A 23,245-nucleotide genomic window follows, 5' to 3' on the forward strand; every position below is an offset into this window, starting at 1 on the left:
TTGAAATCCAGCAGCTCAGTGCCATGACCACTGCCGTGGGGAGCCTGTCCCAGTGCCTGAGCACCCTCTCAAAGATAAGGTTATAAATATCAATGGAATGTCAGGTCACTCTTTGATACTCCTTTACCTTTAGTGTTCATTCACATTATAAAGCAAGTGTGAATCTACTTGGTAACACTGTGCTCTCTTTTCTGCGATCCTCAGTAGAGGAATGAGGAGATAATTGCTGGGAGAAAACTCCTTTAAATGTCCAAAAAAAAGATAGCTACAATACATCAGCATAAAATGGCACAAAACAAAATACTTGTTATGTTTACTTCATTGATTCACATGTATATTCATTCTGATACTGAAAGCACAATAAATCTTAAATATTTAAGCATGCTACACAAGTGCTGTGGGCAGCGCAGACATCAGTAGGTGCACTTAAACTGCTCCTAAAGCCCAGTGGCAGTCCAGCTGCTGCTGGATACTAAAATTCACGAATAATCCTGACTTCCATGTCTTGCTGTTGCAGTTTGACAGTAACAGCTATGTTAGTCACCAAGCAGTCCTTGTGGGTCAGTAAGTATCTGTCTGAGTTCCAGATAAGTGAAACCGCACTCTGACAGTACTGCCCTGGTGGGAGTATTATCTTTCGGGGATCGCTCACCCTGGTAAAAGCGAATATATAGTATTCTCCAGAATCACAGAATAGAAATATTGCCAGTATCCGTGGTGGCTTTTGGGAAACAGATTATGCCCTGCCTAAAAAACACCTCTGACATTTGGCACGTTGCCTGGTGCAAACACTAACGCTCTCATTACATATCAGATTTGAAGAGAAATAACACACAATGTGTGGTTCTCATAGATGTTAATCACGCTGTCCATGATCCCTTCCTTTTGTGAGTGAGCAGTTCCACTTCAGTCTTTACTTTCACAATTCACCATTGATGATGGCCCACAACACAGAAAACTCTTTTTTTTTTTCAAGAGATCAAGCATTCAGAAGTCTGCTTTCCACCACCTTAATACTTGGCTGTAATGTTCTTTTCTTCAGTAAGCATTTTTTGCTTTCATTAAGCATTCATAGTAAGTGGTAATCATCCAGTTTCTTAGACTGCACAGTTTTGTTTTTTTTTTGTGAAGCCTGTGTTATTAATGGATGACAGTCTTTAAATACATTGTGGGGACTTATTCTGAGACTTCAAACAGGAGATGGAGACTGGTCAAATCTAGATGTTGACCATCTCTAATTTGGTGGTGCCTTTTACGCTAGGTCCACAGAAAGTGATGCTGTGATCCTTTAAAAAGGCTACAGAAATTTCCTGAACGCAGTAAGTAAACTCGTGTGTAGGGCTGAAATGTCAGCACGAGCAGTGCTCTTTTCGGTATAAGAAAATCCGCTTCTGCAGCAAGTAGTTCCATGTTTGCACGTCTCAGGGCACACGCAAACAGGCTGGCTGACATGTTCGTGTGTCAGAGCTGCCACAGCGAGGGCCATTCACTGAACACAACGCGACTTGTCTTGCGATACGCCCTTTCTAAAAGGCCTTCAGCTGCCATGCCTGCTAAATACAGGGCAAGCAGGCAGAAGGCTACAGTAATATGTTAATTAAAGGCTTGATGGAGAACAAAAAGAAAGAAAGAAAAAGGAAAGAACCCCCCCCCCCGTTTTTTTTTTTTTGCCTCAAGGGAATTGAAGCTGCATGCTGTGGTGCACATGGTGCATGCTTGCCCGCAACCATAAAAATACCCCGTTCCCATGGTGCTTCCTGTATCTAGTCAGAAAAGAGACAAGCAGCGAGGCAGATACATGGGGGAAGCATTAATTTCCCTTGTTCCTTTATGCGCCCCGTCACCACTACCTTCGGTGGCCAAAGTTGAAGAGTCCTCGGTTGAAAAATTCACTTTCAAAGGTACATTCCTTCCTCTGGGAGGCACAGTCAGGCACAAGTGTTTAATTATGTCTTGATTCCCTCCTCTGAGGCAGACAACTTTTCGGCGTTACAAATGCTAGCTAGCTTTCATGGTCGTGAAATGAAAAGAAATAGAAGCCACACTTGTGGTTTATGGATGCTAATTGCTGCTGCATTTAGGTGTGCGAAGGGGGGCGGTTAAAAGGCTGGAGTGAGACAGGAGAGGATGACAAACCCTCGCCTCGGCGCGCACTGAGGTTCCAGCGGTGCTGCGAGCACACGCACTTATCTGCCTGAAAAGGAAGTGCCGTTTTTTATCAGAATATTACATCTCCCAAGCCCAGATCGAGCCCTGCCGCTCATGGGACTCAAGGGTTATCTCACAACATCAGCGGTGCTCTGCTGCAGAAGTTCACTTGACAGGGGATTTCTGTAAGTGTTAAAACCCGGCAAGGAGGCTGTGCCGCTTAACTGTGTCAGGGCTCTGCCGCCGTGGCTCTGCCTGAACTGAAAGCCACGGCTCGGCGTTATCGACAAAAGATCCTCTCGACTTCTGTCGCAGCCCCGCGGTACTGTACGAGCAGCAGCGGGGATGCTGCCGGGCACGTTCGGTGACATCAGCTCGGTGTCACCGCAGCCTGCAGGTGACTGACGTCGGCTCGCGCTGCCCTGCACCCAGGGAGGCGAACTTGGGTATTCTGACGGCTGCCAAGTCGTCGGAAAAGTGCAGCTATTTCTTATTGTTATTAACCCGTTATAGTTAGCAGAAAGTAGAATTTGATTTTGAGATGTCTTGGCGAGCAGTGTAAGCTCTCAGATGAGACAGTCCGGAAGGAGAACGGACACATGGTGTTACTCAGTGGGTTATGGATTCCTTTCCCTATCTCGTTAAAGAGCATTTTTCTTCATTTCTTCTCCAGCGTGCATCTCCATTTCACACCAAATAATTCCTTGAAATTAAAGGAGAGAGAAATACTTAACTCTTTTGGCATTAAACCAAAATCTAGTCCAGGGTAGGTGAGTTGTGTCTCCCCCCGCCGCCTCCATGTGTATCAGTAAATAAGCGAGGGCAAGGCAAATGGCTCTAGGAACTCCAATGGCGTTGTAGAAAATAATCTATTTTTAGAAATATGGTCTGGTGGAAAGGAAATTAATTCATTAAGATGACTCATGTTTTGCCCCCAGACTAGGCTGTTCATTTGGCACAAAAAGTGGGAGTTTAATGGGCAGGTTTACTACTATTTGTGCTGCTGGAAAAGTATCGGAAAGCAAAAATAAATCCACAAGAGTCAAAACCTGGCTAAAATGCAGCGAGCAGTTCCATGAGCATCGGAATTGATGAAGCTCTGTTTCCAGTGGCTTTGTGTCTTGCTGCTGGCTGACTTTTAGCCAAATTTTGCAGAGTTTGCACCGTGTGCTCAGCACCATATTTTACTTCTTTTCCGTGTTGTCAACACCATCTCCCATCACACCGTGTTTACGGGCTTCAGCTCTTGTTCCTGTTTTGCTTTCTGCTGCTGACCTGCAGGAGCTGTTACAAACTTTTTTTTTTTTTTAATTCCAAGCTTGGGTCCAGGCATTCCGGCCGAGCGTGCCCCCACCGCCCGCTTCTGCAGGGCTCTGAGCTGCGCCTGCTCCTGGCCCCTGCGACCAACAGGGCCAATTGCCCAAACTCCGTGATTCTGCGGAACTTTCCCCTCTGCCACACAGGATTGATTTATAATCTTCCTGAGGGAGCACAGGGATGCGCAAGGTTCTGCAGAAGATGAGGCTAAAAGTAAAATCCTAGCATTTACCTATAGAAATATTGATTTGGAGAGAGAGTATTTATGGTCTAAAGCTCAAGTCTTAGAATCCAGGCTATTTACTGCTAGATTTTTTTTGGTAGTTGAATCAAACCATTGCAGTTGGTTTTGTGACAATTATGCTGTTTGAGGTTTTTGAGCAACATCTGAAACAGGCTCCTGTCTTCAGTTTATAGGTGTAAAAGTTCTGTTGATATTTATCACAGATTTCCCTGGTTTTCAAATTATTATATGATAATTCATATCATTTCATATCATTCATATCATTTTTTCTAGTATCAAGCATAAGAGTGTACCACATTGAAATGAAGACTTCTGGGAGATGAATTCAAAAAGCTAAATAAAAATACGGTTTAAAGATTTGAAGTTCAGTTTTGAAGTTCATTTGAAAAAGCAGTTGACCAGAGGTGATCATGCCTGAGTGGTCATATTAGTAATAGGTCCCTTGATATAACTAATGAAGGCGATTATCTGAATTTAACATGTGGCCTTTTTCAGTCTGACTGTTAGGTCCAGATGTTCTCTGATTAACTGTCTAATTGAAGTCTGATTTAACGGTTGTGATTGTATCTGGGTTTCTGGACTTTAGGAATTGTAATTTTAGAAATGTTTTCTATGAGTGATCTTATCTAACTGTAAGAGAAGAACTCAGTTTCATCTTCTGTGGGTTTTTTTTTTCAGAGAGGCTTTAAATACTCTAAGGTTTGGAAGGATAATGATAACAGGTGTCATAAGCGAAACAAAATTAATCTGAGAGAGACTATGGAAAATCTGGGCACTTGTAGACCCTGGAACATGGGATGCTGTTCCCTCCGATGCAGTGCTCTGTGCTCCTGGGCAGCACTGTGGGCACAGGCAATTGAGAAAAAACAGAGAGCTACTGACACTTACGTTAATTAAAAAAATATATAATAAATAAATAAGAAATAAATCCCATGTTAGTTTTAGTTTTAGCATAGTTTTCTATCCCCCAGCCATGTTGCCTCAGGTAATAGCATTCTGCTTCCCCAGATTCTCTTTGTAGTATCAGTTAAATGCATTATTTTTCCTTTCCTTCCTTAAACCCTGGCCTAATGCTGTGTGGTGCTGCTGGGCTGTTGTCCTGTTTATCTCCAGCTTTGGTAGTACTTGGTTTTGGATTTTTCCTTTATTGTTACTTTTGTTAGTCTAATTTTAACATGTTTCAGGGATCTTTTCAACAGAAGTCCTAAAGAAACACTAGATTATTATTGGGCAAAAAGTTGGTAATAGATGGGCAATATCAGTTATGGGATTATGGGTATTATAGATTTGTATAGGAAGATAGATTCTTAGGAAAAATGCTAGTATATGTTTGAATAAGATGCTTGAAGAAGCAATTATTTAATTCAAGTGTCCTGGCTCACACGAGTTTGGAGATGATGTGCATTGTTTTTTGTTTGTTTGTTTTTAATTTTTGTAATTAATTATGTAACTACATAAATTATATTATGTTTTGAATATAGAAAGACATTGGTATTAATGAAGTAGAAAATACACATCCAAATGCTTGGGAAATGATGCCTGATTTATTTATTTTTTTCCCCAATTCTCAGTGCTGCATTTCAATTTGATTTGTTTCTATTTTTGTTGCAAGTCACAATAAAAACAAGGAAACTCATTACCATAGCGCGTGCTCTCCACAAAGGGGAATTATGAAAGTTTCTCTCCTATTTTTAGAAGTGAGATTTCCACCAGGTGCATTCTGCACTGGCTCATTTAGGAATCACCCCCTCAAGTATGCTCTATATCTCAACAAAACAGATTCTTGCTTTTTATCCAAAACGGATGCTGAACAGCAGCACCAAGAAAATCCTGGAGGAGACAAAGATCAAATCAAAGCCGCTGTGTCCGAGGAATAATTTTTTGATGAGTCGAGGAAGTGAATCCTATGGATTTCCAGCGTGCTGTAGAAGTAGTGGGCGCAGTACCTGGGATTTTGGAGCCTTGGCTGGTAGCGGCATGAGAAGGGTGCCCCTGGCAGCAGAGCCAGGTCGGGCCCCAAAGCCTTGAGCTCCTTTCTGGTCCCCAGAACTGATGTCTGCAGTGGTATCAGAAAGGCATGGAGGAAAGATGCTTTGCCTCTGACTGTGTTGCCTCTATTAAAAAAACTAATTGTCTGATGTTTCTATTATGTTTTATAACTCCCCATTGCTCACAGTCCCCACATTTTCGATGTGTATGTAATGTATAATTCAAGGATAAAAAAAAACACTTCGGTATAGCATTGATGTTCAGCTTATAATTCATTGGATGTACGGCAAACCCCTCTTTATGTTCGTTAAGGAATATGTTTTTTTTCTTTTTCTTCATAACATATCTTCCCCCACGTTGCGTTAATTCCATTGTAGAGGTGTTTTTCGTAAATTTGCAGGATTCTGACTTTGGAAACTCCACTGACCTTTTCAGTTTCACAGTGTATGGCTGTTGTGCTTCAAGCTGCTTTAGGTAAAGGAATCTCACGTTCTGGGAGGGGACAGACTCAAGTATGTGTACGTTTGGGTTTTGTGCTGCTATTTCTGGGGACGATTTTTGGAGATAACAGTGATGAATCATTGGTTAATACCTGTCAAATCCAGGTAGTCACAAGAATCCTTCAGTACACGCACATACAGACACCCTTCTTGTTCTTCAGCATCCGAATCCTATTAACAGCTGTCAAAACCTGGTAAACTATTTATATGCTTTCACAATTTGTTTAATTGGATAGTTAGGAAATGGCATACAAGAAAAGCTTTTATTTTTTTCATTTTTTTCTTTAGTCTGGCTGAACATCTGTAGCATTAGGGCCTCATTATCTCTGAATTGGCATAGCAAATCAGCAGCATCATTAAAATGCCACATTAAGATGATTAAGTTTCTTTGTTATCCAGTTGACTTTTTGCATGTGCTGAGGATTTCATGATTATGACCCCACTCCTTGTAAAACACTTGAGCAACATCACCCTTTTGTGCTGTTGTCTTTAATAGCTTCTGGGTTTTATTCTTTGTGCTTTTCATAACACTTCTGGCAAACTTTGCTTAACAAAACTCACATTTTTTTTTTCTATATATTTGATGCCAAAGTCTTGGATTAAATATGGGGGGGGGGTTGGCGAGGAGCGGGGTTGTCCTTCAGAGACTCCCTCTTAGAACAGCTAAGATAACGCTCTAGCTTGTCTTAATTGTTTGCAGTTACTGACTTTTTAAAATTATTATTATTATTGCGTTTTATAGAACGTATACAAGCACTGCTCATGTGGTGACTCAGTCTGAAGTTGCCACCACAGCTTTATTTTGGATTTTTTCCAGAACCCATTGTTTTTACAGTGTTACAGGTGAAACAAAAATACTACTCTGGAGTATGTCTTTCATCTTGTAATCATCTCCCCAGGAAATGAAACCATGTGCATCAGCCTTAACGCATCACCCTGGTACTTTGTTGTGTAAAACCTACAACTTCTTTTTTTCTGCAGTATGTATTACCTTCATGAACCGCCTCAAGAAAAATAGTTACCTGTGTTGGACACCACGAATGGTTTTTCCTCTTACACCTTCTTTACTTTCCCAAGCATAGAAGAGATAATATCACTGCTTTTTTCAACCTGGGGAAGTTTGTTAGTATTGTTAAGGATACTCCTGTTTTTCCTCACTTCATTATCCCTTTTCTGCTTGATGTTACAGTTGCATTCCTCTTGCTTAAGGAGGACCGGCCTGGAAACTCCCTCATTTCATTCAAATATGTTGATACGATCTTTAAGTGGCAGACCCAAACCTTTTCACACCCCTGCCAGTCTCCTATCTCACACAATTGCCTCTGCCTGCCAGCATGCAGAGCAACAACAGTCAGGGCTGGAAAAGAAATTTGCTTGCTTCAGACCTCTGAAACCACTTGGTTAATTTTGGGCTGACCCGAACTCACCCATCTATTCCCTGGGCTGCTTTGCACCAGTTTTCTTCTGCATGGCTGGCTGCTCCCAGCCTGGCAGGGAAGGCTCTGACCTCTAACGAGTGTCTTAGGATAGAAAAATTCCAACACTTCTAACACTTGCTTGATTTTTTTTTTTTTTTTTAATCTTCCTTAGTGGCTTCTGCTGTCTGCTCTCAGTCACCAGAAGGTGAATTTTTCCGTTGAGGTTCTTTAAACGCCTACATGCAAACTGAAACGCGCTCGAGCTTTGGTGGGATATCGCTGACAGCTGGAGCAGCAGCGCTGCTCGCAGGGGGAGGCAGCGGTGGAAACGCCTTGCTAAGGGCTCAGGTGCACCCTTCCCTGTTACTGTAAGACAACAAATGCATTGCAAGCAGCCAACATGCAGCGTGGAAAATGCAGAGGCAGTTATTTTCCGCAGCGGAACCATAGGATGCCCAGCGTGTGGCAGTCAGCAAGCACTTGCCACGGGGATCGCAGCGCTCGTGCGTCGTGAGCAGGGATGTAACTTGGTACAAGAGTGAAAAGTTGTGAGCTGTGAACTTGTGGTGAGAAACGGTAGAAAACGGTAGAGAAGTCTGCTCAATAGGAGGTTACAGCTAGTCCTCCACTGCTAAGCCATCGCGTTTAATGCAGACGAAAGGTGAGACGTTAAATAGAAAGTGGGAATTGAAATTGTGTCTGAAAGCACCACCAAGGTGCAGCTGCAGCGTGCGCTTCCTTTTGCCATTCTGTGCAGGATGTAGCAAATCATTTTGGAGCTGTCTCCTTCTGGGGGGCGGAGATGGGGGTGAACAACTCATTTTTTTTTTTTTTCTGGAAAAGCAATTCTGTTGAAAGCTGCTTTCTGCAACCAGCAATATTTCCTTGGAGTGATGGAAGTAGATGCTTAAACTAATTCTGAGAGTGGGATCCTCCAACCTCAGGCGTGAATGTGGCAGCAGAGGAAGCCCCATTCCAGTGAAAGGGGGACTTGGGACGTGAAACAGGGCAGCAGGTGCAGCAGGACATGGCACACTGGGAGGTGAAGCCTCCATGGGAACCTCAGAACAAAGACCTGAACCTGTGCGAGCCCTCCTGGGGCCGGGGCAGTCAGTCCCAACGCAGAACTTCAAAAAACATCTAGGACAAGGGGACGAAAACACACGATGTGGGGGAAAAAAATCCTCCTGTGGGTGTCACCATCTGGGGAGGGCACTAAAAGGAGTCTCCTGGAGTTTTCCACCCTTGTGTGGCTTCTTGCATGGGATGAAGCAATGATTCTGTTTCTCCCTGTTTCTCCCCCTTTCATCCACTTCAGCCCAAAGTAAGATAGATCGGCTGGGCTCAGTGCAAGCATCAAGGCTGGAGGAGCGATGTTATCGCCAAAATATAGTTGAAAATTTTGATTTTGTGAAAGTATTGGCTGCCAGATTTTTATTTTTCAGTGCTTGCTTTTATGTTGCCACCTCATTTTCGCTGTCACCCATTGTTTGTTCTCGGCATTTGATGTGGTTTGTTACTCAGAACCGGAGCTAATACATATTCAGCAGTCCATGTTCTGTACTTTGGAGAAAGGACAAGTGATTAAATGCCATATTTAACTGTCTAACCCTCAGTCTGAGAGAGGAGCAGGTGCCCATGAGAACAATACTTTCAAACAGGAAACAATGTATTTTATCTCTTAATGCTTTTCTTCACTTAGTAGCTTGAGGCATAACTCAAGTTTCAGCCATAGCCCAGCTCCTATCTAGACAGAAAGGTCCACTTTGAGCAGAAAAAGAAGGCTGCCCCATCAATTAGTATGGATTTTAATGAGTGTGCTGGTAATGCTGGAGTTAATAGCAGAAAAGAAATTCAGCAACAATTAGGAATCATTAGCAGTTTATGTAGTGCGAGCCATTTGCTGATATTTTTTCATGGGAACATTATTGTTAGTAAATTATTAGCTACTTGCCCCATTCTTCTCTTGTCGTGAAGTTGCATTAATATGAGGCGATGCCTTTGATTCCAGAGTTTTCTCTGGACACAGCAGCAGGTTCAGGAACCTACTCAAGGTTGTGGATGTCGGTCTTCGAGAGTCTTTGTGGTCTTTGCTGTGTGCTTGCAATGTGACTTTGGACAAATCTTGTAACATTTCTGCAATAGAATTATTTATCAGGCAGTCTTTACTACCTTCACTGGTTTTACTCATACAGCAGTCTTCAGTAAGGTTATCAAGATTTTCGAAGGCTTCTCGAAACATTTGAGATCTTTTGATAAAAATTGCAATTGCAAGTGAAGATTCAGATTATTGATTAGGATTAATTGATGAGAATCTTTATCATGGGAACACTGGAGGTCTTACTGGATCAGACTTTTTTTAGGTATGCTTGAAAGTTCCACAGGAAGATACAAGTATCCCTTTTAACATGTCTTTCTGTATTTCCAGTTCACAGGAACATCCTGTGGCTCTCGTTTCTATAGGTTAATTGTCAGTTGTAGAAATAAGTACTTTATTTTGTATTCTGTGAGTGCAAGAACAGAAGTTTGTCCTGTATTATATTTTTGTAATCTGCAGAAGGAAATTATCCATCAGAGGTAATAACAAATAGGTCATTATTTTTAAAGGTTAACTCATTGTGAGTATCACTAAGTGTACGTGACCTATGAAGATTCATGTCTTAACTGCGTTTCTTTATCTTTGTGAATTTCCGTAAAGCTGTAAGGAAATACTGATGTAATTTTATGTAATTTTTGGTGATTTTTTAAAGATACTTCATGGTATCTGAAATGATCTTTTTCTTCACTTTTGTGCTTTGTTTTACCTGCAGATGATGTTAAAGTGAAAGGTGAATACAGTGACAGAGAGGAGAGTGCTTTAAATTCAGAGCCTATGGAAAACCCAGAAGAATCTGAAATACCTTACACCTATCCCAGAGAATATAACGAATATGAAAGCATTAAACTGGAAAGACATTCTGGTTCATATGACAACATCAGGCCAGCTAGTGGAAAAATGAATTGTGATATCTGTGGATTAGCCTGCATTAGCCTCAATGTCTTGATGGTTCATAAGCGTAGCCACACTGGTAAATATCCCTATATTATTCTTGCAAGAGCTAAATACTGACAGGATAACAATTTGTCATGTAGACCACTATTTTTAAAAAAGGTTACCAAAATTGGGATTTCCTTGTTCTGTCTCTGACTCCGCGTGTGATCTCTGGCAAGTTGCTCACTTTTCTGTGCCTCACTTCACCCACCTTTCTTCCTATCGGGATTTGGTATTAGTAAACGCAAATTTGTGAGGCATTTTAAGAATTTTGGATGAAAGGCACTATGTTGTTTAATCGTGTCAGCCACAAAACACAAGTTAGATTGGTTTTGTGCTGTCATTTCCAGTCTGTGTGCTGCATTTCTCTTTGTGCTTTATTTTGGCAACAAACCAACGAGCATCTTGGTTTTTGACCTGCAGTGAGATAAGATTTCTTTTTGTAAAAACTGCTAGCTTGTTGGAATCAGCCTCCTCCAGAACACTTATTTCCATGGGAAAGTCTGTACGTTGTTTTCTGCAGCCATACATACATTGCACAAAGCTCTGACACCAGAGCTGCACGTAACTCCCACTGAAGTCAATGGAAGGGCTGTGTGTGTTTCTGTAGACAAAAAGTGATCGAGTATCTCATTCTTTCCTCTTCCAAAAAGGAAAGGGTATGAGGATAGCGTGATACCCACATAACCATTAAATGTCCTTTTTTGTATGTCATTTTAAGGTGAACGGCCATTCCAGTGTAATCAGTGCGGAGCTTCCTTTACTCAGAAGGGAAACCTCCTCCGCCACATTAAACTACATACAGGGGAAAAACCTTTTAAATGTCATCTTTGCAGTTATGCCTGCCAAAGGAGGGATGCGCTAACAGGTCACTTAAGGACACATTCTGGTAAGTGACTTCAAAGGCACTTCACGTGTTTCAGATGTGTGTCACTGGGACACGAGGCGTGGAAAGCAGAGGTCTGCTCAGCCCGCCTAGCTCTGAAGCATCGCCGAAGGGCAGAGACCCCTCGGCTGTGCTGGTGGAGCCGTCTGGGGAATGGGCTCAGCATCATCAGGTGGGGACAGGGCAGGGGAATCCCGCCGTCACAGCTGTGTGCGGTGAGGAGAGAGCAGCCTCCGAGCCAGATGACTCCCCGCTGTTCTCAAATGAGCGAAGCTAGCTAAGCCGGCAAGCTCGGAACCTGAGGAGCAGTGAGAAAATGTTTTGCTGGGGTTTTCTTCCATTCCCGTCCTGAGCCATTCAAATAATTTGGAGCGTAATCAAAGAGAAGGTTACTGCCAGTTAACACCTCGCTGTTGTGTAGTGCCTTTCATCTGAATGTCTTAACGTGCTGAACAAATGCCAGCGGTATTTCTCAAGACCGGGAGGGTATTGCATCCATTTCACAGATGGGAGAAATGGAGGCACAGAGCTGAGGTGACTTGAATAACGAGCCAGGTATAAACTGATTAACCTTAATTCCTCCAGTTCTTTAGGAGCCAGATCATGGTTGCTCTTTGATTTGTGCATATCCTGTGTCATACCGGGGTATTCTAAATGATAAATACTATCTCTGCACTGCATTTAACAGGAATAAAATAAGCCTTACAAAGAAACAAAGTTAAAAACGGGATTACCTGACATGAGGAAATGAGATTCTGATTTGATCAAGAACCCAGCACAGTGGTCATGACCGTCCCCCCCCAGCACATCACGCTTCAGACACATCAGGGGGTTATCATGACTGAAGCTTTTAAGAGCTGGCTTATTAAGCAGCATAAGGAAAATCTCCTTAAGTGAATCACACGAATGAGCGAACAGTTGCATTACCATTAGGGAGTATGGTCTTTTTTGCACAGTGCATGATGCAAGGCTACTTGCATTCGCGATGACGTTGTGCCCAAGTGTGTTAGGGAATGTCTGTTGGTAATGAAATAATTCAGGGAGTGCCTCCAGTCTTGTATGACGCACCGGGAAAGGCAGCGTGGTTATCTTGAGTTTCAAACAGGCTTGTTTCTGCTTAAATGAATTAGGAGCGTAATTTGCTCTGCAATAAATGCCTTAGGAAATGAAGTAAACCTGACAAGTGGGTTTGGCTTAACTTGAAATTTATGAAATCCTTAAAAACGTCTGTGCAGCCAGGACCGAAATCGGGCAGTTAGGACAGTTGTGGTCCCAGACGTGGCACTTTTGGGCTTCCCGAGGGAAGCTGTGCCAAGGGCACAGGGCTCTGGGCTCTCGAGGACTGTGTCTGACTGCGAGGCCTCTTTTCTGGCACTGAGCTAGGGGGCCAAGGAGGGCTGTGCAAGTCCTCTGGGTGTCTGGTGGGCTTCACCCTCGTATAACCCCGATTTTGTCATAATTACATTGCCCATCAACTTAACAGCAATTTAAAGCATTCTCCATGAGCTGAGTATTGTGTTCTCAGTAACCATCCACTGGGATGTCAGGGGGAGTGTGTTTTAGTGGTCCCCTGTGGTTATTTCATACTGCTCTCTGATTTTTCTAGTGGAGAAGCCCTACAAGTGTGAGTTCTGCGGCAGGAGCTACAAGCAGAGGAGCTCGCTGGAGGAGCACAAGGAGCGGTGCCGTACCTACCTGCAGAACGCTGGCATGTGTGAGGCTGGTGAGTTTATCACATTACAGTGCCCCCCCTTCTTTTATTTTTATTTTTTTAATTTTTTTGTACATTACAGTGCTTAAAAAGGGCATCTGGTAAGCTGTTAATTCACAGCCTGAGAACAGTTTTTACTACAATCATTTTCAGTAACCTGAGGGGCTGTAGCATCTTATAAAAGGGTCTGGTTTAATGCATCCCTCAGGCAGCTAGTTAAAGAATGCTTTTATTTTAATCACTTTTTTATTTCACAGTTACTTTGAATAAAACATCTGAAGTACCTTCCACGCAGCATTTCTGTAGGTGACACTCACAGTATGTTAAATTATTCCTACATTAATGCCATTATGTTGCTTATTGTACTGGATGAGTTGACGCCTGCAGTTGTTGACAGCAGTTGTTCACGTGGTTCTGTTTGATCCTTATTCTAAAGAAAAGGAAGGGCTGTTGATCAAAATTAGTTAGAATTTGCAGAAGTATTAGTGGCGTGATCCCAGGCCATGGAAATGGGGTGACGTCCTGCAGGTCGCTGCAGATCAGCCTGCAAAGTAGCGAGGGGTAAAGGACTTCCTTAAGTATAGGGCTGGCTTTGAAGAAGGATGAAGGTGAAATGTATCAAACACTTTTTTTTTTTTAAAAAAAATTTCCCTTTTCACAGTTTCAGTGCTACAGTTCTGAAAATATTTTGATGAAAAATAACTGCCGTAATCTTTGAGCCTTGTTCACCTGAATATTTCCAGTCCGAAAATGAACGTGTGCGATCTTAAGTTTCACAATATACCAGTATGTCAGGAAAGAATTACTTTCCTCAGTCACAGAGGCGCGGAATGGTTGTGATCTCCCAAAAGATTGTACAGCCAATTCACAGCAGAGTTAAGGCTACAGGTTCAGAATTCAGGTTCCTATTTTTTTGCTATCCAGCTGTAAAACAAAACAAAACAAAAAAAAAAACTACCCAAACCAACCCCCCCCCCCAAAAAAACAACCAACCATTAAAGCATCAGGCTTCCTAGTTTGGGTTGTGACTTTCAAATAGCATTTTCTTTTCAGGGAAAGCATTAAGCTGAGCTTTCGGAGAAGAAAAATGAAGTGTAAAATTGCATGTAGAGAGATGACAATGTTAACAAAGACCGTTTAATAAGAATTTAAAAATTGTGTTCGGTGATGTGATTATCAAGCAAAAATTATGCTGGTGTCATCTCAAGCCAGGCCCCAAACCTGGTGTGAATACCCATTGACATGTGATGATAACTTTGTGTGCACAAGAATCCTCACCCTGGGCAGAGTAGGCTGGCGGTCAGGCAGTGACACATGCCCCCCCCCCCCCCCCCTCAAAAACCGCCAAAAAGAAACAATGATTTAGTAACGTTTCATGGAGTATCTTCTTTTCAGCAAGTGACATGTTTTTTTAGAGCATTAGTAAAAGTAAATGGTTGTGTGAGTGTCAGCAAGTTTTGATTTTCATGAGAACCCATACGTATTGTAACTGTGGTTTTATGTTACAGTACGTGCTCTCATGATGGCAAGCACTTTGAGATGTCCACCACGTGAAGATGGAAAACATGATACCTACTACAGATTTCTGCTTTTAAATAATTCTCATCGTTTATATTCCTTTCAGAATAGCAACCTTTCAGTTATCCAGAATCTGCAATATAGTACTTACTAAAGCAGTACGGTGTGCTTTAAATTGGCCACAGAGGAAGTGTAAATTTCCAGTATGACATGATATGGCTGTACTCGATGCCTTCAAGGCCTTCACGCTTTAAAAAATATTGCGGTGTTTTTAGTAGTGTAGTAAGTTTTATGAAAAACAGGAACTCCGGTCTTGCTGAGGCATTTCCATTCAATTTTCCAGTATCAGCAATATCTTAGATCACAGAATCAGAGGGAGGGAAGGCTGGAAAGGACCTCGGGAGGTCATTTAGTGCATTTAATTTGTTACTTTTTTTTTTTTCCTTTTCTATTTTTTTTTCTCTGAAGTGTAGCGCTTTGCACTTGTTTTTAGTGAACGTTGTTTTGGGATTTCTGACTCTTTTCCTGCTTACCTGCATCATTTTCCATTTCAGTCCTCTTCTCTGAAGTCCTTGCAACCTTCTCACATGGAGCCATCGTTAAGTGCAGGCGTGCTCAGTGTGCCATCATCCATACCATTAATTAAAGCATTAAACAGCATCAGGACTGTAGTTACCCTCCTGGTTGCTTTTTAAAGTGAGGTTTTGCACGTTCCAAACCTAGCAGTGTGGAAATATTCGAGAAAGAAAAGTTTTATGTAACAATATTGTTAGAGTGTTGCTCAGTCCCTGATAGCGATCTCTGGTCGCGTTGTTCTCATTGCACAATAACCCACCTCTGTTCCACTCTCCATTATTTAGTGACCACATAGAGATGCTACAGGAAGCAATGCCTCTAATTTGAGCTCCGCTTTGTACTTTAGGGTTTTGTTAACAATGCCCGCATGTTCTAAAAATTATGCTCACATTTACGGTGTGAGAGAAAACCACACTATGGAAACAGAGCAGCTCAGGCTGAGTGACGGTGCATTCGTGTTCTGGGCTGGAAGAGAAGTGCCTGCACCCTGCACATACACAGCGGGGCGTTAGGGCAAGCAGCGCTGCTGGCTGGCGAGCTGGCTTGGCCGCTGGCAATTACAACAAAACACAAGCGCTGCTCTGCGATGGAGAAGTTACATTTACACCCCAAAAAAATCTTACAAAAGTGTTTTTATAAACCTGCAGGCTCCCGAGGCAGGCAGCAGCTCTTGAGCAGTGCCAAGAGCTCAGGGGGTGAGCGGAGAGCGCCGCAGCCACCGCGGCTGTTGGGAAGCAGGAGATGCTGCCCTGCATCTGGAGTGGGGATTTCATCGGTCTGCAGGATTTCTTTCAGCACCCGTAGCCTTTTGGTTGTTTTCTGGCTGTTCTGATGAACCATCAGAAGTATTTAGCTCGCAGGGCATCTCAGGATCACAGGCTGAAACAGGCCAAGTGCTTTGGGAGTGTGGATTTGCTTTATGAGTATCCAGCCCCTAGACTAACTTTGAGCAAAGTGCTTGATCGTTTCATCAGTCCAGCCTGAAATTTATTTTTAGATACATGTTATAGTTGGATAATTAGTTCTTTAAATTAATGTCACAGTGCACAGTGGAATCATCCAGTGGGTAAGGTAATTGAGGAGGGAAGCAGGGCGTGATTATTTCTCTCTTTCTTTGAGAAGACTTTGGAGAATTTTGAGAGAGAGAAAATGTTTCCTCAATGCTAAATATTATTCTTGGATTGTTTAGTAAGTGACCCACGAGCAAGAGAGGGGTGAGATTATTAAGTCAGCCTTTGAGAAGGGAGAGAGCCTATGGAGCTACCTATGCCTCAATGGGAGCAGAGTCTGTTTCCCCCAGGGCTGTATTGTGGACACATTGTCAAGGCCTTTTATGGCCCATAAAAAGAGGTTATTTATTTCTTTAGGAAAAAAAAATGGCCATTGACAAGGAGTAGAAAACCTTGCGGTAAAAGAAAAACCCTCAGCTTTAAAATGAAGTGGCAGACAGGCGTCAGCCTGGAAGATTGATGCTTACAGATGTCCCAGAACATATAATGTAGGTCAATAGTTACTGTCTCTTCAGCAATCTCGTCTGAGTAAAGACTATTGTTACCTCTGCAGGAAGCTGCTTGTCTGCCCTTTTGACACTAATTTAATGAAGTTCCCTTGATGGCGCATAAATAACGATGAAAAGACAAGCAGGCACTGATAACGCTACATGTGGCTTCCAGTGTGTTCCCTGGCTGAGGGGGCTCCCAGAAACTTCGCTCTTTGAGTTCTGTCAGAAGAGACAGAAAAAGATTCTGATAATGTGAAATTTAAGCTTTGATAGTGCAACAACTCATGAAGTTAAAGACTGAGGAAAAAGAGGAACTAGAAGAAAACAAGAAAAACAAATGAAGACATAGCAAGGACTAGGGGGCTGCTGTTACGGCATGATGAATGGTGCTTTTGCATATTTTTATTTTTTTGTTTACAATATAAGGTTTTAAATACATGACGTTATCATTATCTTGCTCAGGGTAGTTGTGGAATTTCTTTAAAAAAAAACACAACCTATTAATTACGTACAATCCTACTGGGTTGGATTGTTCAGGATAGTTCAACCCTTGAAGTGCAGTTATCTAAAGATAATCTGAAGCGTTCAGAAGGGATATTCCAGTTTTTGGAACATGAGTCCTGAAATTAAAAATACTGTGACATTATTGGTAAAAGTTTACTCAGGTTTCTGGCCAAAATCCAAAGCGGATGACTATGGTCTGCCTGCCTAACTTTCCCTTACGGTTTCAACTTAATTTGATGTTTTGAGTAGTTCCGTGTACACGGGTAGGTAGTGGCTTGGTGTTTCAGGCTGGGAGCAGTTGCATTTTAGCCTAAAATGAACTTTGGGATTGCCTCCTTTATGTATTTATGTAAGCTTCTAAACACATTAGAGTAATCTGGAATAAAAATCAGACGAGAAAAACAACATGTTACTATCTTTAAGGCATTTTGCATGCATGCTGTCTGTGAGTCTGGCCATCATGTATATAATAGGGTTACAGCCCGGTGAAACAGGCTCAACGTAGCGTTGAGCCCTGTTATCCCAACCATCCTGAGTCATATTTGTAGTTCGTGTGGCATGGAGTATTTATGAAGCACTTTGCATTTGCAAAGTGCTGTACAAACATTAACAAATAGTTCTGCTGAGGTTTGGTGAGTCATGGTTTGTGCTGACTGAAACTCATCTGATATCAATAACAGTCACAATAAACAAGTACGGAGTGACTTTAAAATTTATAGGGAAACGCTGCACACTAAGCTATGGAAGGATGATATCGCAGTTTTATTACTTGTACTTAGAAAACTGAATTTTAAGTCCAGTACTTAATATAACTGCACTTAGCAGGACTGAAGTGACACCAAAGCATTGGCATTGTTTTCCTCTGCCACTACTTGTCTCTAATGTAGATTATACTACATATATATATGCATATATATATATATTTAAGGTATCTGGGTGCACCAGCACCGTAACAACAGCCAGGATTCTACCACCATGAGACCGCACCTTTGATACTACCTTGGGAAAATCAATGACCCCTCCTCATCCTCATTTGCCTCTATTTAGATATCAAACTCTCAAAGGCATGGGCAGTCTCAAAAAGTGTCTGGCTGTCACCCCAGCGGTCCCCGTTGCTGCACCCCTTAGTGCAGCTTTAATATGAAGTACCACTACCGATACTTGTTCTTGAGGCGAGCGCAGGGCTTGTGGGGGGAAGCCACGGCAGCTATATTCATTATTAGTCTGGCAGTAGCGATATGAGGTGGCAGTCCTCCTCGGCGTGGCTGATCCAGCTCAAAACCCGTGCAGCCTCCATGAGGTCGAGAGCAAGCAGTTATTTCCGTGAAATGATGGGCACTGGCTAACACAGCTAGAGGAGAGCGCTGGAAAACAGTAAGATCCTCAAAACAGTGGCCCAGTCGCAAGGGAGCGCTCCTAGGGCATGTGCACTTTTCCTAAAATTAGAAATTCTGAAGGTTTGAACGGGCTTTAAAATCCCTAATGCTTATGAGGGTGCCAAAGAGCAAAGGTCCTCAATTAGCTTTAGCTGTTAGAATAAAGATTAAGTGATGCTGACATTTGAGAAAAAAAAGAGTTATAAGTGAATACTGAAAGGTGGTATTACTTTAATGGAACACTGAAGTATTTTATACAAGTTTTTAGTTGAGAAGACATCTCTGTATGACTGATACCTGAAGCGGTGCAGCCAGCGGGCTGGAGGTCCTGTACTGACGTTTAGGAGCACTAGGACAGGACGCTCTGCAGGTGGCACGGTTCTTACTCAGAAAAAGAAAGGCCAACAGGGGTTCTGTCTCCATCTGCATTTTGTAACCAACCCGTCCAGCCTGCTTGCTTTGCACTTCCTTTTGCTAATGAAGGTATTGGTTTTGTATGGTTTGTGATCGCCCTGCGTGAGCTCAGGACTGCAAGATCGGTGTCTGTTTCTGTGCTTGCTTCCACTGACCGCAGCTGATGCCCAAGACACAGAGAGCAAGAACGACAGAAAAAGCAACAAAACAAGTTTACATCAGATCTCCAAACTGTTTCCTTCCAGTTAGCGTGGCAAACTCCGGAGATTAGACCATTCATTTCTTCCTTTTTTTTTTTCTGATTTTTTTTTCCTTTTCACCTACTTTTTTTTTTTTTTTTTTTCTTTTCACATTTCCAAACTAGCAAACGTGGAGGCAAGGCACATCAAGGCAGAGATGGGGAGTGAAAGAGCCCTTGTGCTGGACAGGCTAGCAAGCAACGTGGCAAAGCGAAAAAGCTCAATGCCTCAGAAATTTATTGGTAAGAACAAAAAACCTTTTCATGTGCAACAGTTAAATCTGCAAAAGTTGGTCGCTTATAGTACAATGCCTCTGCTTATTTTAAATGTCCTTTTCAAGCTTGCAATCTAATTCAAGAGAATATGAATAAAGTAACTTCGATTTTCTGATGTGTTTTAGTTACTTGTAGATTTTTGATGAAAGGGATGTGTTCTGTTAGATGCCTGAGAATGGGATTTAATCTGCTACTGTGCTTTGTATCTATTTTGTAGTCAATTTATAAGTATTTCTTATGAGCTTCCGTGTGTTGCTTTCTGTACCTACGCATTTGCTGGGTTCTTTACAGGAGAACAGGAGCGTGTAATGCTGTTGAGAGCTGAATGCCTGTTCTAGTAAGCAGGAGCTGAAGCTACTTGCAGGATGCGTGTGTGGAATAAGGCCTAAAGACAGAGAAGTATTGGATTGCTGTTAGTCATCTGCTGAATTTGAATATGATTTAAAAAAATATATATCAGATCCTTTCTTGTGGTAACTTAAGCTGCAAGATGTTTCCATAGCATTTTCTTTGCATTTAATTGTATATGATCAGAATTTTGCATACTGGGGATCTGGAGTACGAGTTTGGCAGGTTCTGTGTCTCCGTGAGCGCCTGATCCCCTTGGCTGGTCTCATTCCATCAGCTCTCCTTTTAACAGAGTAAAATGCAATTCTCGTGTCCCGAGCAGAGCCCTGAGTTAGTGCTCATGCTGTTAATAATGTCTGGTTTGTAGCACCCCGTAGGGGTGCACCCCGTGCTCAGTGTTTTTCTTGCACCCTAAAATTCCCCCTGCAAGCGGGGCCCCGTGGCTGATGCTGGCGCACGTGAGCAGAGAGGGGGGGGACACGGGGCCGAGCGTGCGGGCAGGGACCAGCCCCTGCCCAGGGGACCCACGAGCAGAGGGTCTGAGGATGTCTCGGGTGTCTGGGGCTGAGGTCCCAGCCTGGGGAAAGGTGAGCTGCTAAACCCGTGTGTACGTGCAAGCAATTCCTGCAGGTAACATTGGCGGTAATCCTTGCTGGATTTGGTGGGTAGCGCTGGGCTTGCTCCATCTGCTAAAACTGGTAACGTTTATTTAGACATCTTTTTTTTAAAAAAAGGTTTTAAATTAAAAGGTCACCTTTCAATAGAGGAGTAAGCGATGCTGCCACTCCAGCTGAGTACCTTTGGGTACCTAATACTGAAACTGCCGACTCTGTAACTTGGACCTTGCATGTATTTGGTGATTCAAAAAGTAATACTAATGCAAGTGTTTTTTGAAAATCTTCAGCTTCCTTTTTTTTTTTTTTTTGGTACTGAGTTCAGCTTCACGCTGTCATGTTTTACAATGGCTATCAGTTTGATCTTTGTGTGTTTTATTGAACACATCTGCTGCAGGACGCAACCACTCAGCCTGTGCTCAGAGTCGAGCATAAGCACGGTGTCTGATTTGTTTTGCCATCCTCATACGGAACAGATCCTTTTTTTGATTTGGGATTGTCCTCAGCAATGCAGTCTGCAGTTAGCCAATTTCGGGAACTTACTGTTTTTCTACAACCTCTGTGATTGGCATGTTCTTGTTAGGTAATGTGTGAAAAAATGACTCACCCGGTCCCTTTTATCCCTGGGAAGGGTGTTTGCAAGAGCAGCCTGTCCGACCTTGATTTGACTTCTGTGACTTTCTGAACTGCATGTGTAGGAGTGCGAATCTGCCAGGACAGCTTCGTGATTTCTTGGGAAACGGCGTTCTCGGAACGGGTGCTGATTTTTCATTTTGTCAGGGAGAAGGGATAGAGATGTATACTAACAAGGCATCTTTGTTTGGCTCATTTCTGTGAATGAAGGCTATTGAGCGGGTAAAAAACCAACTTTATTATTACTTGAGGTCTCTGCAGAGATCCATACAAGCATGAGGAGTCTTGTCTACTCTGTGTATTCATTTATTTTTATTTTTTCATCTCTGGTAGCTACCTTGTGCACAAGTCTCAAATAAGGACACAGATCGGCAGACCGTGCACTTGATTCTTAACCCCTGCACCAGGCCCTTCTTCAAAGGCTTCTGCAAAGATTTTGTGCTCAGCCTTTCCATGCGTTATTAGGGAACAAGGATGGGAAAGGAAGTTTATCATTTTGCTTTTCTTATTTTGCTGTGGTTTTCTGTTTTGCGTGTGTGTGGACCAAATGTACAAAGCCTGGCTTTTTGTACTTCCTGGTTTGATTAATGAACAGATACTAAAAATATATATATATATTAAAACAGTCCAGCAGAATAGGTATCTGTGCTGAATCAAACACTCATGGGGCTGTATCTGAATTGATCCAAGTCAAAGTAACTGGTGCAGTCAGTGCATTTCTGGTGGTTTTCACCAGCTGAGCATCTGGCCTGTGGACTTCTCTTTTGCCCTTTTTAGAAACAAGTTTTCCCTGACACCAGTAGTAAAAATAAATTTCTCATCGTGCTAAAAGTGCTGTTCTGACACGTTAGCAAACACCAGTATCCCCCGGTGTGCAAAGTCTAATGAGAAATTGTCTGCTTTGGTTAGCACAGTGACAGGAAACAGGTTCACTCCCTGTTTCCAGTGTCCACACCTCATCAGGCTGCAAAAATAAAAATTGATGTACATTTTAGAGCAAGTGAAGCATCACTGAGCAGCACATGAGAACGTGTCATACGCTATGGCTCATGTGTGAATTCTGAAGGGGAAAGCTTTTTGCATTGCACTAAGACGAGAAAAAAAAAAAAGAGGAAAGATGTTCAGCTAACTGGTGGCTGCTTTGTAAGTGAACAACAGAGAACCCTGTAAATTTAATTTTTAATTTAGTATTTTGCAGTAATTTTGTGGTACAGATAGCAACTTAATTCAGAATAATTATTAATTTGTCCTGCCAGCTACAAAAATAAAACATCACAGCTGTAGGTAGAGTCTGTCTTGCTCATCCCCCAGTCGCCACATGCTCCTTTCCCTTTTTCTGCATCTTTGATCCCAAATTCCTCCGGCCTCAGTGCCGTTGTTTCTGACCGCTGCACCGATCCAGCTTTTTGTCCCGTTCCTGGCAAGTTTGCTCTATTTGACGGAGGGGAGGTGGTGGTGGCGAATCGAGAGTGGTCCCCCCATCCGTGGGCTTGCAAATCCCTGCTGTAGTTTGGATCATTCTGGATAAATGCTTGGTGTTTTCTGTGGCACTTCCATGCAGATTTGTCCTACCTGAATATCGGCATCTTATTGAGGCAGCGTGCTTGCCGTGGGGTGCCTGCTGAGACAGGGAGCCCCCTTCTCACGTGCTGAGTAGAGGCCTTCAAAAAATGTACAGCAACGTGACATTACTGTCTGCCAAAAGAGCATCTGGGTATTTGTGCTCTGTTTGAGATAACTGGGAAATTTATACAGCCCAAACAGGCTATGGGGGGATTTTAAGATGCTATGAGAACAGTGGAATAACAACAGCGTAAGAGCCTCAGGGATCATACCTTGCCTTTTTTTATCTTAAGTCAGTGACTCCTAGCCCCACATTTATAGGGAGTCCTGCATATTTTTGCTTTTGTTACCTTTTTTTTTTTTTTTTAATTGCAAATTTGTTCACAGTTCTCACTTGCTTGGAGCTGGTTGTATGAGTCACACCGATGTGCTATATCATT

The 23,245-nt window shown here is 42.6% G+C and overlaps 1 protein-coding gene across 8 annotated transcripts in view; it reads left to right on the forward strand.

Annotated features, from left to right (window-relative positions):
• The window catches only part of IKZF3 (IKAROS family zinc finger 3), a 49,111-nt gene that overhangs the window by 21,551 nt on the left and 4,315 nt on the right, over positions 1–23,245 (forward strand). For 6 of the 8 annotated variants that reach the window (XM_035347581.1, XM_035347575.1, XM_035347576.1 and 3 more), the window contains exons 4-7: positions 10,427–10,684; positions 11,369–11,536; positions 13,140–13,256; positions 19,498–19,614. In XM_035347581.1, coding sequence (XP_035203472.1) covers positions 10,427–10,684; positions 11,369–11,536; positions 13,140–13,256; positions 19,498–19,614 — 660 coding nt within the window. The remainder of the gene's footprint in view (positions 1–10,426; positions 10,685–11,368; positions 11,537–13,139; positions 13,257–19,497; positions 19,615–23,245) is intronic. The other 2 variants (XM_035347580.1, XM_035347583.1) reach the window with 2 other exon arrangements.

Source organism: Oxyura jamaicensis, chromosome 27 (genome assembly GCF_011077185.1).
Source record: "Oxyura jamaicensis isolate SHBP4307 breed ruddy duck chromosome 27, BPBGC_Ojam_1.0, whole genome shotgun sequence".
Classification (NCBI taxonomy): Eukaryota; Metazoa; Chordata; class Aves; order Anseriformes; family Anatidae; genus Oxyura; species Oxyura jamaicensis.